The following is a 19,976-nucleotide window of genomic DNA, read 5'->3' on the forward strand; positions in this document are numbered from 1 at the left end:
TAAATTGCTTAAAAATAAAGGATATGCGATTGAAATTGTCATTTGATATTTTTGAAATGACAAATTTGGAAAACAGCAGTATTGATGAAGCCCCACTCAAATACATGAAGTAATTTATATACTGTCAGTGTATAAATTACAGACTCATGTAAAATATCTTATTTTTTCTTAAATACATGGCATTCGGCTGAACCACTAGCAGGCTATGTTAATACATCTACATGTACATGTATGGGTACCAAAATCTGAATTTTGATGACTTTTACAATCGTCCGGATGAGCAAATCACTAAATGGGCCTTTTTAAAGGTCTGAAACTTAACCGACCCCTGTGCACCATCATCTATATAGTTACATGCACAACTTTTGAAGTCTTGTTGAGCATTACCTTAAGTTTGCCTGAAGGAGACATTTAAAGGCCTTTTTTTGAAAAAGATGGCACCATATGCCATAAAAATTACACCCTTTTCAATACTTTTTTTTTGTTTGTTGACGCAGGTTCGTAGTAAGTCACAAAGTGAGCGACTTCCCAGGTATCCTGTACTGTACTCATAATCTTGTTTCAAGCAGGACTGTCTTTTTCATGCAACTTTAATTTTAGGTACGTAGTAACCTTTTCACAGGGTAAAACCTGTGAAAGGTGTCGACTTCAGTTTACAGGACCAAACTCTACACATGGACGCTATAGGAAAGTCAGGTAAAGATGGCCATCCATGCATGGCAACACTTTCTGTCTTTTGATTCCAAAGTCCCTGAGATTGACCCTGTACAATCAATGTATTTACTGCTTTTGCACCTTTCTTTGTAAATACATGCAGTGAACCTGAAAGTCTGTATAAATTTACCAAGAAAAGGACTTGCAATTAACTATGCTAAAATAGAGACCTGGTAAAGAATGCTTCACATTATATAAAAATAAAATGAAGACTATATTGATTGTATGCGTAGGGTGCTGGTGGCCCGACTGGTGGTATATCGGCTGACAAATGCCCTTGGATCATGCTTGCATGCATTTGTATAACATTTATGCTTAAAGAAACCCACACACGCTCAAAAACTACAAACAAAAATTGGGACCAAGCATGTACACGTGTTCTTAATACATGTACATGTAGCACAACTGAGTTTGTATCCTTTTCCTTTCCAAGGACCACACCCCCAGGACCACGCCCCCTTTTCAATATTTCTATGGTGAGCTAAGAAAGGATCATGAAACATGTAAATGTAACTTATTGCATAAAAAAGCATAAATGGAACAAATTCGCCCTAAATAAAGCTGAAATGGTCAAATATGATATTAATTTTTGTCAAAATTATATGTACACAGGCGTTTCTCTTCTCTTTTTCTCCTCGTAACATGACACATTACCTCACAGCAAATGACAACCAAATGACACTCATATTATAGTATTTATACATGTTACTTTTGTTTTCGTGTTGAGAATAGACTAGCGTAACATGGGTTGATGGTCAAGAAACAAACCTGTATTGCAAGATCTGGATGTGCTCTGTTCATTGAGGTACTTTTTTTGGTCACTATTGATGTTGCACTAGATAACAAATCAGTACACAAAATTGAAATGGAAGAAATGCATTGTGGGAATAAGTCGTCTCTGGGCCATATATATCTGTGTTCTGACAAATCTGGCCTGTGGAAAGCATTCAAAATGAAATAGGGCATACCATCGTAAAAGTCTTATATTTCGTGAACGAAGAAGTCAATTTTTAAATTTCAAGAAATATATGAAAGCTGTCTTTTGCATAAATTATTCAACGTTGTTTAGTTATAGGAATTATAATACTAAAGATTTACAATTTCTGATGCTACAGTCTTCTATCAGACACCATGTATAGAGTGCACACCAGTAAATACAAGTCTCCTACACCCTGGGAGGAAAAAATCAGTGTTTCAAATGAGGAAACGTGCAATACGACTAAATTAAATACATTAGAAAAGGCTGCTTAAAACCCAACTATTAGGCCCTGATTCTTATTTTAATCCTCATTTAGGCCTGGGAAATAGATTGTCTGTGAAAAATATGAGCAGGATCTGACTTTTTATGACAATTTGGCTGAACTTTCAAAATGTGTTACATTTCAGAAACACCAAGCTATTTGTTAGGTGGCGTAAGCTGTGTGGGCTATAGGGTGATCTAGTCGGCATTTTCTGCGAAAAAATGCTGGACTCCGTATATAATTTCTACAATGGATGTCTTCATCTGACCTTCGAATTGCAGAAAGGGTGAGTTTTGAAGAACCGAGTCGCTCTGGAGTCAAGAAAATGACGTTTTCCCAGACCCTGTTTGTACACAAAGTCAATGGGAGCTATTTACTGGTGTGCACCCTGTATATAATCAATATCAATATATTTTATTAACATTCACCAAACAAACTGGTATAGTTAATATTTACAAATACAAATATTTACAATTGAAATTGCAATATTAAAGTTACAAGTACAAATATTTACAATTATAGAAGAAATATAAATTAGTCTTAATAATAATAGACAATATTAATAGTGGCGCTCAAGTCCACGTTACATTGAGCCTATAGAATGAAATTATGACAGGGGGCCGCTGCTCTAAGCCCAAATGGGAACTTTGTTATTATCTATAAGTCCATGTTCGTTCGTGAATCAAAAGCTGACTTGACGAACTTGGTTATTGGAGTAATACTGTCAAAATCACTTGTACTCATTATAAGTTTGAAAATGTCAGTGTCTACCATACCATCTATATCATACATTTCATGTATTGTAGATAATAAATCTTGGCGAGGGTTGGTATAGAAAGGACATATCATTACAAAATGAAATTCATCCTCCACCTTATTTAAATTACAAAGTGTACAAATTCTATTCTCTGGATTAATTTTTGGAGAGAAGTGAGCGCCCTTTTCGATCATGAGATTATGTGCGCTTATTCTTAATTTACAGAATGCAGCCCTGGAAGATCTTTTAGCGATAATAACATAATTTTCTGTACTGAAAGAATTTTTGAATGTACAATATGTTCTGAGTTTAGGACTAAAATTATTAATATGATTAACCCAAAGATTGTTATAGACGATTTGAAGTTTAGATACAATAATTTCATTAAAATTGAAGCGGTGATCGTATTTGGTTTATCCCAAATGTCAATCCTATTGATAAGGCTAAATATATTTTTTATACCTGTCGACCATGTGAAATTATTAGTACGCACTAACTTTCTGTTATCTACAAGTGCTTGAATTACAAGAGAATCATTACCATTCATACATTTTCGTTTAGCTTCCACCAGTATTTTACAGATAAAGAAAGCATAGTTGTGAGCAGTGGAAAACTACCTAATTCGCCTCTTACTGCATTGTTAGTGGATTTTTATGAACTCCGAGTATAATTTTGCAAACCTTAATGTGAATAGATTCACTTGGAAGTTTATCACATGTTGTAAGAAAGTTTGAGTCGTTCAGTTTGTTTAACAAATATGGTGCCCAAACCTCACATCCATAGCTAAGGATTGGTTGGATGAGGGTCTGAAATAATTTCATGCTACATTTGTAGGAGTCACTTATAAAATTATCCCTAATTTTATAATATGCTTTCATTGCTTTGTCTTTAAGTCTAATCATTGCTTTTGTAAATGAACCAGATGGTACAAAATGATACCCAAATAGCAATATTCATTAGTTATGTTGATGTTACAATTACCATAATTAAATTTACAACCTTTCAAAACATGACCACCTTTATTGAATATCATGACATTTGATTTGTCAATGTTAACTAACAGTTTCCACTTTCTGCAATAATTGTGCAATTTATCAAGGGCATGTTGAAGGCCATTTGCACTTTCAGATAAATATAATACAGTTTGCATGCCCCCTGAAAGCATGACAGAGGTTACACATATAATATTGACGATAACACAATTGTTGCTTCAATACAACCACCAGACTCATTGATTCATTGATTGTCTCGAGACAGCAGGAAAGCACAACAACGCAAAGAATAGACTCCGCATTGCCCCACGATCATGAGGACCATTTAATACACATAAGCTTATTTATAATAATTTCACAATCTCATAGAAATTAAGACTATATTGAGATAATAACAGATTTCATATCAATTAAACAAATTATATACATTGAGATGATTAATTGCAGCAAGCATTTGGAATTATTTATCATCTTCATATAAATCAATAAATACACAAATTATTGGAAAAATGTGTACAAGCCAACCATACAGGCTGGACAAACAAAAGTTGACTTCTGAATCACATTTAACCAAATTTCATCTTAAGCAAATCTTAAGCATATCTTAAACAGATACATCTTTGGATCAAACAGAGGATTGGATTGGAAAACAGCATTTTTAACCGCAATTAAATAATTAGAAATCTCCAAAAGAATAAACAATGCCAACACTAGCAAGCGAACATTTTGTATTCAGCAAGATACGGCATCAATGCTTAAACCATTTACTGATATATAATCCACTGGTATTGACAACCAAGTAAATAAAGATACTCCAAATAAGCAACAAAGCATTTATAACCCTGGTATAAAAACGCAGCAGAAAGGGAGGAAAGCATGAAGGCAACCAATAGCCCACCATAAAACGCAGTAGAAAGTGGAGACAATCTACCGGCGAGATTCTTCAGGTTTGAAGAAACTCCGTAACACATTCAAACACCATAAAACGCAGTAGAAAGTGGAGACAATCTACAGACGAGATTCTTCAGGTTTTGAAGAAAATCCTTAACACATCCAAGCACCATAAAGCGCGGTAGAAAGTGGAGACAATCTACCGACGAGATTCTTCAGGTTTTGAAGAAACTCCATAACACATTCAAACACCATAAAAGCGCAGTAGAAAGTGGAGACAATCTACAGACGAGATTCTTCAGGTTTGAAGAAACTCCGTAACATATTCAAACACCATAAAACGCAGTAGAAAGTGGAGACAATCTACAGACGAGATTCTTCAGGTTTTGAAGAAAATCCTTAACACATCCAGGCACCATTAAACGCAGTAGAAAGTGGAGACAATCTACAGACGAGATTCTTCAGGTTTTGAAGAAAATCCTTAACACATCCAGGCACCATTAAGCGCGGTAGAAAGTGGAGACAATCTACAGGCGAGATTCTTCAGGTTTTGAAGAAAATCCTTAACACATCCAAGCACCATAAAGCGCAGTAGAAAGTGGAGACAATCTACAGACGAGATTCTTCAGGTTTTGAAGAAAATCCTTAACACATCCAGGCACCATTAAAGCGCAGTAGAAAGTGGAGACAATCTACCGACGAGATTCTTCAGGTTTTGAAGAAACTCCGTAACACATCCAGGCACCATAAACGCAGTAGAAAGTGGAGACAATCTACAGACGAGATTCTTCAGGTTTTGAAGAAAATCCTTAACACATCCAAGCACCATTAAACGCAGTAGAAAGTGGAGACAATCTACCGACGAGATTCTTCAGGTTTTGAAGAAACTCCGTAACACATTCAAACACCATAAAACGCAGTAGAAAGTGGAGACAATCTACCGACGAGATTCTTCAGGTTTCGAAGAAACTCCGTAACACATTCAAACACCATAAAACGCAGTAGAAAGTGGAGACAATCTACAGACAAGATTCTTCAGGTTTTGAAGAAAATCCTTAACACATCCAAGCACCATAAAACGCAGTAGAAAGTGGAGACAATCTACCGACGAGATTCTTCAGGTTTTGAAGAAAATCCATAACACATCCAAGCACCATAAAACGCAGTAGAAAGTGGAGACAATCTACGACGAGATTCTTCAGGTTTTGAAGAAACTCCATAACACATTCAAACACCAAAAGCGCAGTAGAAAGTGGAGACAATCTACAGACGAGATTCTTCAGGTTTCGAAGAAACTACGTAACACATTCAAACACCATAAAACACAGTAGAAAGTGGAGACAATCTACAGACGAGATTCTTCAGGTTTTGAAGAAACTCCATACAAAGCATTCATTCCCCTTCTATAAAACGCAGTAGAAAGTGGAGACAATCTACTAATGATATTCTTCAAGATTTCAAGAAATTCCATACAAAGCCTCTATTTTTTAAGCATAAAGCAGCATATTTGGACATACCATTTTATTGGAGTATCTTTAACCATATTTAGTTACTGAATCACCCTTCCAGCTTTTGGGAGGGTGGGTGGGATTTTTTGGTCCATCAAGATCGAAGGAACAATTGCAAGTGCATCACTAGGAGAACTATGGACATAACAAAGGAATTAAAAAATAAGACGGAGACCTGAATGGCTGCACACCACTAAAGTGACAGCTGACTGGACAGAAAAACTGAGCTTGTTGCTATAACAACATAACAACAACCCCTAAATTAAAACTGACTTGACCAGGAGACCAAACACTTTAAGTGTACTTGAGAATGCTCAAGTGGGAATAAGAGGATAAGCCTCTACACCTAGATGCACATGACAGCCTAATGTCCCCTGCTGCTGAGACAATCTAGTTTTTAAAAGATTTGCAACTTTAAAAAACGGAATTGATTTATTACTTATAGCATGTACAAACATGTAGATGCTGTACAATTAAAGCAATAACATTTCCATAATATTAATATAATTGTATTTCTATTCCACAAAATGTTAATAGTTTTCACTGTCAGATATGTCCCCTTTTAACTTTAACCCATCACAAAAATTTAAAAACAAACAAAAGCAGTATTTAATTCCAGCGCATGTATTTGGTAAGTATATCACTCTGTTGATCTGAGGACAGTCCCTTTGATGCGTTATGACCATCCCGCATGCCATGTACAAAATGTACATATAGTGTCATGAACATCATGTACGTGTTTGTCTAATAATTAAATGATGTAGCTCTGTCGTCTTATTCAAAATTTCAGATTTTGTCACAGCACCTAAAGCCTTGACTTAATATTGATAAAACTTAACATTTTGTGATATCCTGAGGGTATACCGTAAAACCTCGTCTACAAGCATACAGTGTGTTTTTGATGAAAGCTAGATTAAAACGAGACAGCCGTAAATATGCCAATACAATAGATTGGTCTCACAATAGTACTTGTTTGTATATGTTTGTATCGGTAATTAATTTGCCCAAACTCCAAAAAATTACAATTTTGTCGATGGCCTGGCGTCTGAATTAATTTAGCGTTCATCAAAAGCACTCTATATGCTTGTAGACAAGGTTTTACGGTATATCAAAAGAAAATCCCACGGCCGACGACAGATTAGTTGTGCACACCACCTGCATATCTTAAGACAAAATGTGTAAAAATCCATCTTTAGATGGCAACATGAAAAATCATTAGACAAATAACAAACCCTTTAATATTCCCAAGGTTCACATGAAATAACTTAATTACATGAACAAATTTAACCAAATGATTCCACTAGATAATTCCCATGAAGAAATTTAACCAAATAATTTCTACCATTTTGAATGACATGGTCTCTTTCCCATGAACAAATTTAACCAAATAATTTCTAGTGAGTGACTTTGGTCTTTCTTCCCTGATACAGGTGTCATTGGGAAAACTTTGTCAATATCAATATCATTACAACATACTACAATACAATAAGAATGTGAACTACTTCTAGAGCTTGGTGGAGTGTTTTGTGTAAGTGGTCTATAATATGAAGCGTCCTCAATGCTAATAGTTCTTTGTGGACGTAAGGGATAATAAGGACAAGAGGCACTAACCACACTGGTGTAGCAGGTAAAAATTCTAAAGGGGGGGGGTCAAAATTACAAAACTGTCCATTTGATCTGCTAACTGGGACATGACTTTTACTCGGAAAAAAATTGTGATGCACATTATCAATTTTGTCCTGGTATTTCGAGTCAGGGGGCAACTTCCCCTATTGATATGCCACTGACCAACTGGCAAGACAAATTGATGAATGGGGATGAGGGAGCATTTCCACTTTGTCACTGTTATGACCAGCTCATCCAGAGGGTCGCATTTAGCATTCGAAATAAGGCGGGTCCTTGCAACAAATACCAGTGAAAGTAGGCTATAGTTTTGTTTTTCCACTGGAAAATCCGGTTCACATAATACGTGTAGCTCCATAAGTTCACTTTCATTTTAGTTTCCCATCAAGTTTTCAACCTGGTTTTTCAAGTTTCTACAATCTACATCGCCGTATATACCTTGAAAAATAGTGAGAACCCTTGACATTTCAAAGGCAAGGATCTGGGGTTGGCCCCTTGAAAATTGGTGAGGACCCTTGAAATTTCAACGGCAGGCAAGGGTCCAGAGGATTTTTTTTTATTTCGACCCCTGGTCGCATTATAATCTAATGACTTAACCAATTTTAAGTCCCCAAATGTACCATCACACTCCAGGCATGCACTGAAATTGGCAACAGCAAAGACTGCCAAACTTATCTGGCCAAACCAGTGAATTTGGTTTTGGAATTTCTATTTATAAAGAAAACTTGTCAATTATGTGTTTTTGTTTGACAGAAAAAATAAATCTATACTTTTGTGCCAGTTTTGAAAACAATCCTTGAACCAGGAGATGGCCTTACAAAACCATTCAACCATACTGTGATATATATCTTTAACCAATATTTTTCACACAAAAAAACCCATGTCTTACAAAACCATTCAACCATACTGTGATGTATATCTTTTGCCAATATTTTTCCCCAAAAACATGTCATATAAATCTATTCAATTATAATTCAAAGAGAACAAAAATAAAACTGATGCATGGATCAGGGAAAAGTGGTGTTATCCTAAAATCCACTGTCACCCAATGCGAGGGTGCAAAATAGCTGCCCTGTAGACAATTTGACCATTTTGGCATACTATATTGTACACATAATGCCACCTGGCAGCTATTGCAGATAGGGTTTTCTTGACAACCTTTGCATTTTATCCTGTGATCCATGTGTAATGAATTGCTTCACTCACAAAATGAAAGAGCGCTCAAAAACACAAAAACAACACTTTAAACAATTATACAGCTAAAGTATTTGTATAATTTTAGCATCTTTTTTTACGCTATAGTTCAATCCGGGGGGGGGGTCACTCTCACACAAAAGTGCTACCCACCCGCGTCCGACCACCTCTGAAATGCACCCGTAATGGCGAATTTTCACATAACCAAATTGCACCCCTTAATGGCGAAACACATGCAAAATCCTACCCTAAATGGCGTAACACATGCAAAAACCATACCCTAAATGGTGTCAACTGAGAAATATCCAATTTATACCCTAAGTGACATAAACAGGAAAATGAACTAATTTGATACCCATGGTGTCTTTTTGATGTTGCAGACCTACATGTATAGATACTAAAGAAAACTTGCACAAAATAAACTAGAATCAATTAAACAGTGGTGATTTTTATCAAATTAGTGCAAACACACTCAAACAATAATATTACTAAACTGTAAACGTCTAAGGATTTTGCTGAAAAGGGACCCCTAAATGGCGATGCCTTCTGAAAAAGTACCCCTTTTTCAAAAAGACGTCGACACCGCTGTGTGGTGAAAAACATACCCTTTTCTTGGACGCGGGTGCGTAGCAAGTCAAGTAGTGAGTGACCCCCGGAGTTATATAGATATTCACACAAACTTGTATGTATTTCCAAAATTTAATTTGATTTGGGATATTGAATTTACAAGTGTCACATAATTGCATGTATTCACAGTGCCCATAGGCCACTGTGTTGTAATTTCCACATCTGTCAACAGACAGTAAAATACAAGTTATTTATGTGCAAACATTGTGTAGTCCTACATTTCTATAATGGTAATAAAAAATCTCAACTTTTTTGGAGTAAGTTGGGGGACCAGGCTGTGGATCAGGAATTGGCCTTTGAAATACAACCCTTAACCCTTACACCAGAAAAAACCATATAATACCACAATGAAAAATTCTGCGCATGCATGCATCCCAGGGTCTGCGATGACGCAATCACCTGAAGTGTCAAATGCTCACGGAATTGCTGGCTGGGCAGCAATTAGCTGTGTAGCTCCCGGTCTGCGATCGTGTGCTTGGCATGCGGGGGGTCAAAGGTTCAAATCCCGGGGGTGCCAAGTCAAAAATTCTTTTTCTTGACTTTTTCGGATCTTCTGTGACTTCCAATAGCAAAAAACCTGGGTCAGTGTTAGGGTTAATCTCATTTTTTTATCTACTGGTTAAGAGCAGGCAGGAGAAATGATCAGTATAATAATTATGTTTTCATCTCAGGCGTGTATGCTGGCCTGTGGCGGTACCGGGGGAGAAGGGGTGGGGCATGTGGGGCCCCTATTGCGATATCACTATTATCAGTCAAGTTGCCTCCCCTCCCCTAATAAAAACCAACTAAATAAAAAATGTACAATTTTCACAACAATTTAGCAGAAATATATATTTTATGATTTTTGACCCACTTGAAAATCACCTCGCCCATAATTTTTTTATGGTGCCACCCCTTGTCACAATTGGATTTGTTTTTGACTCGACAATGTTGCTGTCGCACAACCCTCCATGTCTCAAATGTCATTCAATAAGCGGCTTTTGAAATTCGTAACAATCATGTGAGGCGATATTTTTTAACCATCATACAACTGAACAAATACACATTGATTCATAACTTCTCGCTTGGATAACTGCAGCTCTTTATTCATGGCTTGTCACATGAACTTCTTTGAAAATGGGCTATTCCAGATGAAAGCCATACGCCCCTTATGGACGACATGACCTTAATCTACTACACAGGGAGTGTGAATTTCAAATGGGGTTACTGGAATGGGTTGGTTAATTCACAATCTACACCCCGTGCGTGGGAGTTTAATGGGGTGTATGGATATAAACTGGAATAGCCAATGCACTTGATTATATAACTACTGAAAACTTAAGTCATGTGATTTGTGCTCTGAATCAAAATCACTGAATGAATCAAAATCAAGAAGTAAATAGGGTGACGCAGTGGCAGTGCCACATTTTGTGGAATTCACTTCTCAGCAAGTTATATTTTCCAAAACTGTTGCTGCTTTTAAGATGGCAAACATACTTCGAGGGATTAGAACCAGATCCCGGGGGGGGGGGCACTTGTATTTCAAGGTGGACACCATGCTCATGTAAAAAAACAAGTAAAAAGGGTTGTTTTTCAGCATTGGGCAAGTACAGCGCTGTACCTGTTTAGGGTGTCAAAAATCAGGAAAAAGGGTATACTTTTCCAAGCAAAATACTTGCTTAGGGTAGGGTAGGACTACCAATTATCGGACAATGCCAGTTATCGGACGATTACATGGTTTGGACCATGTGGAGTTGTTTCTTCAAGTCAACATGAATTTATATCGCATCAAATGAAAGAACGGATACTTACTGCATTTAAATGGCTGCCTTGCAGCTGGTTCCGTTATTATTATTTCGCAAATCTGAGCGTGAATGGACTGAGTATGCCTCTTTATTATTAAAAACATGTTACTTATGAGGTAGCGTAATTCGGCATGACCAATTTGTGTGGGTCTTGAGCTTTTCATAATTTACTAAAACTGATATATTTTTATTATTATGTTTGTAAAACTGTGTAGGTTCTGCAGCAACATCTGACATGACCGGTTGCTAACAACGCTTCCGGCTGAATGAAGTGTCCGATAATTGGCTTGTAAAATCTGCGCATGCCCAATTACCGGACACCCTCTGGCCTTCATATATAAACAGTTGCCAGCCAGCCGGCGCTGTATGTCAATTAACATGTTGCACTTTGTTAGGTGTATTTTAGCTTATTTTAGCTTAGTTGAGAACGCAAATAGGGTTTGATGTTAAGTTTAAGTTATATTTTAATGTTATGATTAAAATAGTTGATGCGCCTACAATGTATAGGCCTACATTGTACCTAAATGTGGTTTGCGGTGGGGAAAATGCCAACGTGAAGTATCAGACAATGTCCAAATATAACCCACAATCATGAAGGAATAGACACAAGCTTAACTGCATTTGGTTGAGTTGAAAAAATAGATGTGTGCCGTTAGTTTTGCGGGTGTCTGGTAACTGGCTGCTTAGTGTCCGATAACTGGCATAGGCGTCCGATAACTGGCAAGATGCCTCAATGTGGTTTTCAATCCATATATCTATAATGGCTTGTCTCATCAATTCAAATTTCATGTTACATTTAGGGCTGTCTTTGGTCATTACGTGGATGTTCTATAGTTGGGAAAATATTCTTCAGTTTTTTAAATATTGAGAAAATTGCTTAAGTGTCCGATAATTGGTAGTCCTACCCTACCAAAGTTACATGACAAAATAAAAATGGGTGAAATAGGCTATGTTTGGCTTCTATCAGAACATATGGTAGGGTAAAATATTAAGAAACATCAAACTACTAATATTAAACAAGTATCTGAACATGAATTTTTACTTTCTTAGCGTTAAAAAAATGGCAAAATACTTGTTTAGGGTATCAATTAGAAATTTTCGCTTGACAAAACCAGTAAGTTTTTACTTACTCTAATATTTCGTCCTACACGTCGGAGGACTTCTTCAGATGCGAAACATCTGATCCACTTTAGGGTATGTTTTGCATGCGCTGAGTAATACTTGTTTAGGGTGCGTTTCAAGAGTCCATACATGAGCATGGTGTCCATCACGTAATGTAAGTGCCCCCTCGAACCAGATGGTCTTATCTGCAATAGCTGCCCTATAGACATTTTGACAATTTCTGCATTCTGTAATGTACACAAATTGAAAATATGACAACTGGCAGCTATAATTGCAGATAGGGCTTTCTTTTCCTAAACCCTCGACTTAATGCCTAGATACAAACAACTACAACATACTGTAGTAGGATTTTCTATATAGCAAAGAGTAGCTTTTTAGGTCCATCTTGAGTAATTTGCTTGACCTCATGCATCAGACCCCAGTTGTATGTGTTTCACACAGAATAACCAATTTGACAAACAAACAAACAAATTCACTGTACCGGTACCTGAAATGAATAAGTACACAATGTACTGTAAATATGACAACACAGCAAGAACACCATAGCAAAAGTTGACCTCTATAGAATATAAGAGATAATGATATGATATTTAACTTGCTCTGAAAGCATAGAAATTATTTCACCCTAGTAATTTCCGCATAGTTTTGAGTCTAGTCATGGAGTCCTGGATTCACCGCAATTTCAATGGGTGTTTGTCTAATGAACCTAGACAAGTGCAAAATTTTGACAAATGTACTTGTATGTCATCTGGCATCACTGAACTGGAGGTATCTGATGTGGGAACTGTGACGCGGGACAGGAGGATATGGAAACCTGTTTAGGAAGTAGGCCTATGAGCAACATGGTATCAACTACATGTATCAAGCCTAGCCATGCATATTTGTTATCTACTGAAGATAGCTGTCAAACCACTTCAGCACACACAGAAACAGGTCAATTTGTACATCACATGGTATCAAGTACAGCCATGCAATTTCATGCATGTTTGGTATCTACTGAAGATAGCTGTCAAACCATCTCAGCACACACAGAAACCAGACAATTTTACATATACTGTAACATGGTATCAAGCATATCCATGCATGTTTGATATCTACTGAAGATAGCTGTCAAACCATCTCAGCACACACAGAAACAAGTCAATTTACATACTGTCACATGGTATTAAGCCTAGCTATGCATATTTGTTATCTACTGAAGATAGCCGTCCCTTCAATCCTTCTCAGCACACACAGAAACCAGTCAATTTTACATTCTGTCACATGGTAACAAGCCTAGCCATGCATGTTTGATATCTACTGAAGATAGCAGTCAAACAATCTCAGCACCCACAGAAATTAGTTAATTTTACATACCAGCACATGGTATCAAGTACAGCCATGCATGTCTGGTATCTACTGAAGATAGCCATCTTTCAATCCTTCTCAACATACACAGAAACCACATGGTATCAAGCCTAGCCATGCATTATTTGTTATCTGCTGAAGATAGCTGTCCGTCTTTCAATCCTTCTCAGCACACACAGAAACCAGTCAATTTTACATACTGTCACATAGTATCAAGCCTAGCCATGCATTATTTGTTATCTGCTGAAGATAGCCATCCGTCTTTCAATTCTTCTCAGCACACACAGAAACCAGTCAATTTACATACTACCGGTATCACATGGTATCAAGCCTATCAATGCATGTTTGGTATCTACTAAAGATAGCTGTCAAACAATCTCAGCACACACAGAAACCCGTCAATTTTACATACTGTCACATGGTATCAAGCCTAGCCATGCATGTTTCTTATCTACTGAAGATAGCTGTCTTTCAAACCTTCTCAGCATAAACAGAAAACAGAAACCAGTCAATTTATACAATAGAGAGGTGACCGTATTGGCCGGGACAGGTTAGGGTTAGGGTTTCCAGCAAATACGGTCATCGTCAGTGGCGGTGTCAGGGGAAAATGGGGGGGGCAAAGTGAATTCAGGGGGGCAAAATTGGCATAAAATGGCGAAAAAGTGGAAATGTATGTGATTTTGGTAGGTTTGCCTCAAAAGTGGGGGGGCAAACTGGGGGGCAAGAAAATATTTGGGGAAATTTCCACTTGAAAGTATTGCCAGTTATTACTGTAATCACAGGGGTATAAACCCACCTTCCGCTATAAGCCCACCCCCTATTTTTCAAAACATTCTGGGAACAAGGGTGCACTTGGGAATAAGCCCAGTTGTAATTTTGACCTAAGTTTTTATATCAAATCAATGCATTTCTCTCACATTTAAGAACAAATATAAAAGAATATCAGTTGATAATTAACATTCCATACTTATAATTAAAAAACATTGATATATATGATAGAAATTACTGGTACATCGGGCATTTACAAATGGGGATGATTGTTCTTATTTTTAAATTCAAGTACTAGCCCCTCCCCGGTTATCAGCCCACCCCCATTATTGAAGTGAAATCTGCCATTTGGGGGGGGGGGGGGACTTATACCCCAGTGGTTACGGTATTAATCTTTGAGTTCCCAAAAATTTGGCATGTGCAAAGGGGGGAGGGTGTCAAATGTTTTTTTTGGGGGGGGGGCAAGAGATGGGGGAGAAGAAATTTTTGGCATACCATTTGAAAATTTTACCCAGGGCACTCGAAATTAATTATATTGCACATCCCCTTACACTTGACAATTTTTCACTCTTGCCTAAAATTAAAAAGTCAAGAGGCAAAGCAATGTAAATGGTAGTAACCTTAAAACTGATTAGTTCACATGATTAATGATTTAAAAGGGCATTTCGTGATCCACAGCCTCATCCCCCCACTTTTCTCAAAAAAAGTTGAGATTTTTATACCACTGGAAGCTTCTGGCTACATAATGTTTATGTACCAAATACTTCTTGCAGATTAATTCGTTAAGAAAAAATATCGTCAAATTTGAATTTCGTTCTAGTATACCAGAACAAAATTACTACAGTGGCCTATGGAGCAGTGTAATACACATAAATCATGCATAACTGCTTAAACGCATAAAATCGGTATCAACTGAAATTTTAACTGCCATGCAGTGCATAAAAGCTTCAAATAAAGGCAATAACTATTTTAGTATGTATGGTACAATGTATGCTAGTATTGGAAACAATAATTTCTAATCATTGCTAATAATGTATACGGTGAACCTCTGACTCCAGGAACGATCACCATGCGATACTGGTTACCATAGCAACAATAATGATATGATGTATTTATAAATGAGCCATACATTTAAACTAAAATAGCATGAAACTTCAAATTTTAAGAATAAAGATCCATATACCGTAGCTCCTGATCAATAAATATGGAACAAAAATGTTTGAAACATCTGGTTAACATTGAAATTAAATAATATCCATTTATATATTAGGCAACAAAAAAAGCAAACCATTTTGAAGATGTTTAAGTAGTGTTGGTCAGTCGGGATTTAAAAACCAAAAATTTCTGGAAACTAAAATTTTTGTTATATTGAAAATGTTTCAAATTTTTTTTTTAAATTGGTCAAAAAAACAGCAGATTTTACATGATTTTAGCAAAATTAGAAGAAAAAAATCTCCAAAAATGCAAAATCTAGGTCGGCCAGGCCCATACACATACACATGTAGCTTCTGATCAAGAAATAGGAAGGAACCGTTCACTGTGAAAATTAATTTCATTTAGTTTGAGTTTGCAGACAAGAAAATTACTTATCCGATAGGTCAAGGATATATGTGTGCAGTTTCTTAAGCAAATAATCTACATGTACATATACTCACCAAGCAAGTGGAATTAAATAAACCCAGTATAAATTGAAATGCATGCATTTTCTTATTATGATGTCTAAGCAAGACACTACTGGCACACCAGAGTAAATATTTCACATTTTAATTTTAATTATTTCATGAAAATATCTCGGGGGAAAATAATTTTGATAAAACAGTTGCTTCCTATTTGTTAAAACACATCTGTGTAATTTTAACTGCTAACACTTTGATTAAAATAGAAAAATCATTGTCGTCGTCATCATCATCATCATCATCATCATCATCATCATCATCATCATCATCATCATCATCATCATCATCATCTGCATCATCATCATCATCATCATCATCATCATCATCATCATCATCATCATCATCATCATCATCATCATCATCTGCATCATCATGATCATGATCATCATCATCATCATCATCATCATCATCATCTGCATCATCATCATCATGATGATCATCATCATCATCATCATCATCATCATCATCTGCATCATCATCATCATGATCATCATCATCATCATCATCTGCATCATCATCTGCATCATCATCATCATGATCATTATCATCAAGGATGAAGTGGCTGAAATTCTAAAGAAATTGTTTTCCAACTCAAATTTCAGGTGACTTACAACCTGTGACTTACAACTCTAGTACATATCCACTACGGTACTCAAAAAATTCAAAGGATCAAAATCTGACAATCTTGATCCCAGCAAACAAGATATTATAAATGTGTTATAAATGCATTTTGGTCAAAATGCATTTTGGGCAAAATGGATTAAAAACAAAATGCATTTTGGGCAAAATGCATTTGGGTCAAAACACAAAATGTAAATGTATTTTAGTCAAAACACTTAATGACATTATATGTTAAAATGTTTTGCATCAAGTTTTCAAAAAAATGTGTTCTAAAAGTGTTATACCTTTTATACAACCCAACATTTAAACATGTTCTGTAAAAACATTTTGGATTTGCTTGCATTTTACCCGGGCATTTTACCATCTTTTTTTGTTCTTTAGGTGTACACATGTACATCCACTACATGTGTTAAACCATAGACCATTTAAAACAATGGTCTATGATTAACCAAAGCATTTTTCAGTGTCACCATGGTCACTGCGGGCATCAGTACTAATAGTAATGCAGTTTTTCTGTTGCCTACATATTACTGAATGAAATGACACTAATCCAGTTTACAAGGTTAATGCTGTTAACAAACAAGTCTAATCCTTTTAATTTCTTTGTGTATAGAGACCAGAGAATGCTATCACTTAGTATGTTGCTACAAATAAATATTTATTAAAGCCATATTTATAACATTTTCAAACAAAATAGATTAGCATTTCTTTGCCATAAAATGTTAGCTTTACTGTCAGATATATCCCTTTTATTTTTGAGCGAACAACTACGGCAAAGCAAAGAAAATTGGAATTTACTACCAGCGCACATGTGGCCAATACGTACCACTCCTTCGTTCATGTTATGGTACGACCCTTTGTTGTGTATATCACTGTCCCATACGCCGTGTATGCGTACTGTGTGTTATGAACATCGTGTATGCGTTCGACTAATAATTCCATCGTAATAATAAAGCGCCGGTTCCGGCGTTTTATTCAAAATCTTGGATTTTGACAAAACTACAGCACCTAGAGTCTTGATTTTTGCAGGGTATATTGGTTTAATAAAGTACAATTTAATTGTGTAAAAAAGGAATTTTAAAAATTCAGTGAGGGCGTACGTCTTCTTCAGCAAATGTTATAATATGGCTTTAATTAATAAATATGAAACAATAAAAACTGTCAAATTATGTCAGTGAAGCCCCTCTCCCCAGTCTATACAACACACAACATGCATGAAGAGGATTGTTATTATCGAGTTTTATCACACAATAATAGATCTATAGCTGTCACACCAATCCACACACACAATACATGTAACACAATAATATCCCAATACCACATACAGCCTACCACTCACAAACATAATAAACCTCTTATATATTCTCTTACCTGTGACATAACAACAGAATCCTAAACAAACCAACAAATTCAACTTTGCATGCCTTAAAGCCGGCATCTTAAAACATTTGCGTATCTATTCCGTTATATCAAGAATTTCTCTGCTTCTGTCATAAATATAGATGAAATTTCAATGTAGGTACGGAGGGTTTAAGTGCATAGAGCTCAGTCGAGCCAGCTCTGCAGGCCATGCAATGAATGATTATTGACTCCACTCAGTAGGATTGAGGCAGTACAGGTGGATAACAATAGCACACACCTGAGTGATTGCATACAATTGTCTCTCCAATAACACCCATGCAGAGAACATATCTTACCCTTCCCAGAATCCTTTGCAACATGACGCATCACCTCATTACATCATATGACACTTGTACAAGATCCTAATGTTTTCATTTTGAGAATAGACTGGCTCACACCCGGGCTCACACCGGCATCGCCTGGCTAATAATTATTTGGTACAGCAGAGACACTAAAATCAATACCGGGATTGATATACGTGAATGTGCTATGCACGATTTGATATTCAGGCGATATCTTTGGATACCGGGTAGAAAATGATGAATATCTCCCATATTTTTTTTATTCTAAAGAAGCCATATTTTTTTGCTTGCACTTGAATATGTGTGTTGAAAGGATATGATAGTCGTTAGCTTGCGTATTGAGAAAGAAGCGTGCGTATTGAGCTCAAAAACTGACAAAAATTCTGATTTTATATGTGCCAAACTATAATAGCGCAGCGTAGGCTACTAGTGGAGGCAGTCTAAAAGCAGATGACCTCATGGTGCATACCATGCTCACTCACACACAGAGAGGCCAGTCACCGGGCTATTGTCAGTAGCCTTAATAGTCTGATGTCCCTTGGCCCATTATGCATCTCAAAACTTAATTAAACAGTTCGAACAAAATGGCCATGCGTGGCGATGGATTCAACCTACCATGGCGATTTCTGCCATGAAGATATCGGGCGATGACACTGTGTGGCTAAACATGGGTCGATAGTCAAAAAATAATCACATTTTGCAAGATCTGGATGTGCTCTGTTCATTGAGGTACTTTTTGTTACCTACCGTACGCTTTGTAAAACGTCCAGTGAGTACTGAAAATTGAAATGGAAGAAATGCATTGTGGGAAGTGTATGATATCTTTTCTGACACCATGTGACACAGCACTATTTAGCCTCTTCCTATTGGCCTGTTAATGCTTTCATCAATATATATGTAAATAGTACCTGGTTGGCACTTGTTTCACTGTCAACGTAACATGTGGTTAAAGACGTCATGCCTGTGTTCTATACTTGTTTTGCACCCCTTTGATGGAACCAGGACATTGGGGTCAGTGAGTCCTGAAATAATGTAATATTATCTAATAATAGCACAGGCATAATTCAACACAGACTAAATTAAACAATTATTAAATTCAGGTGAAGCTATTTCAACTACTAATAATACTACTGAACATGTTCATCAGGATTCAGGACTGTTAAAGGGGTACTACACCCCTGGTCAATGTTGTGCCTATTTTTGCATTTTTCTCAAAAATTATAGCACATTGGTGACAAGTAAGATATGTATATTATAGGGGCAAGGACTACAACTACTGTACGGTACTGAAAATTCAGTAACTCAAAGCAAGTAGTTATTGATGATCAAATATTGGTTTTCCCTCATTTTTGACTGTAACTCCACAACTGTTGTCTGTGCTGAAATAAACTTTCCAGTGCAATAGTTG

The 19,976-nt window shown here is 36.5% G+C and overlaps 1 protein-coding gene across 4 annotated transcripts in view; it reads right to left on the bottom strand.

Moving 5' to 3' along the window:
• The window catches only part of LOC140154802 (low-density lipoprotein receptor-related protein-like), a 134,813-nt gene extending 116,326 nt beyond the window's left edge, over nucleotides 1-18,487 (bottom strand). For 2 of the 4 annotated variants that reach the window (XM_072177384.1, XM_072177382.1), the window contains exon 1: nucleotides 18,237-18,484. In XM_072177384.1, the coding sequence (XP_072033485.1) occupies nucleotides 18,237-18,303 (67 nt within the window). In that variant the 5' untranslated portion in view covers nucleotides 18,304-18,484. Of the gene's footprint in view, nucleotides 1-18,236 lie in introns of all 4 variants that reach the window. The other 2 variants (XM_072177383.1, XM_072177386.1) reach the window with 2 other exon arrangements.
• Nucleotides 18,488-19,976: the final 1,489 nt, after the last annotated feature.

The sequence above is a fragment of the Amphiura filiformis genome, chromosome 6, assembly GCF_039555335.1.
Source record: "Amphiura filiformis chromosome 6, Afil_fr2py, whole genome shotgun sequence".
NCBI classification, from domain to species: domain Eukaryota; kingdom Metazoa; phylum Echinodermata; class Ophiuroidea; order Amphilepidida; family Amphiuridae; genus Amphiura; species Amphiura filiformis.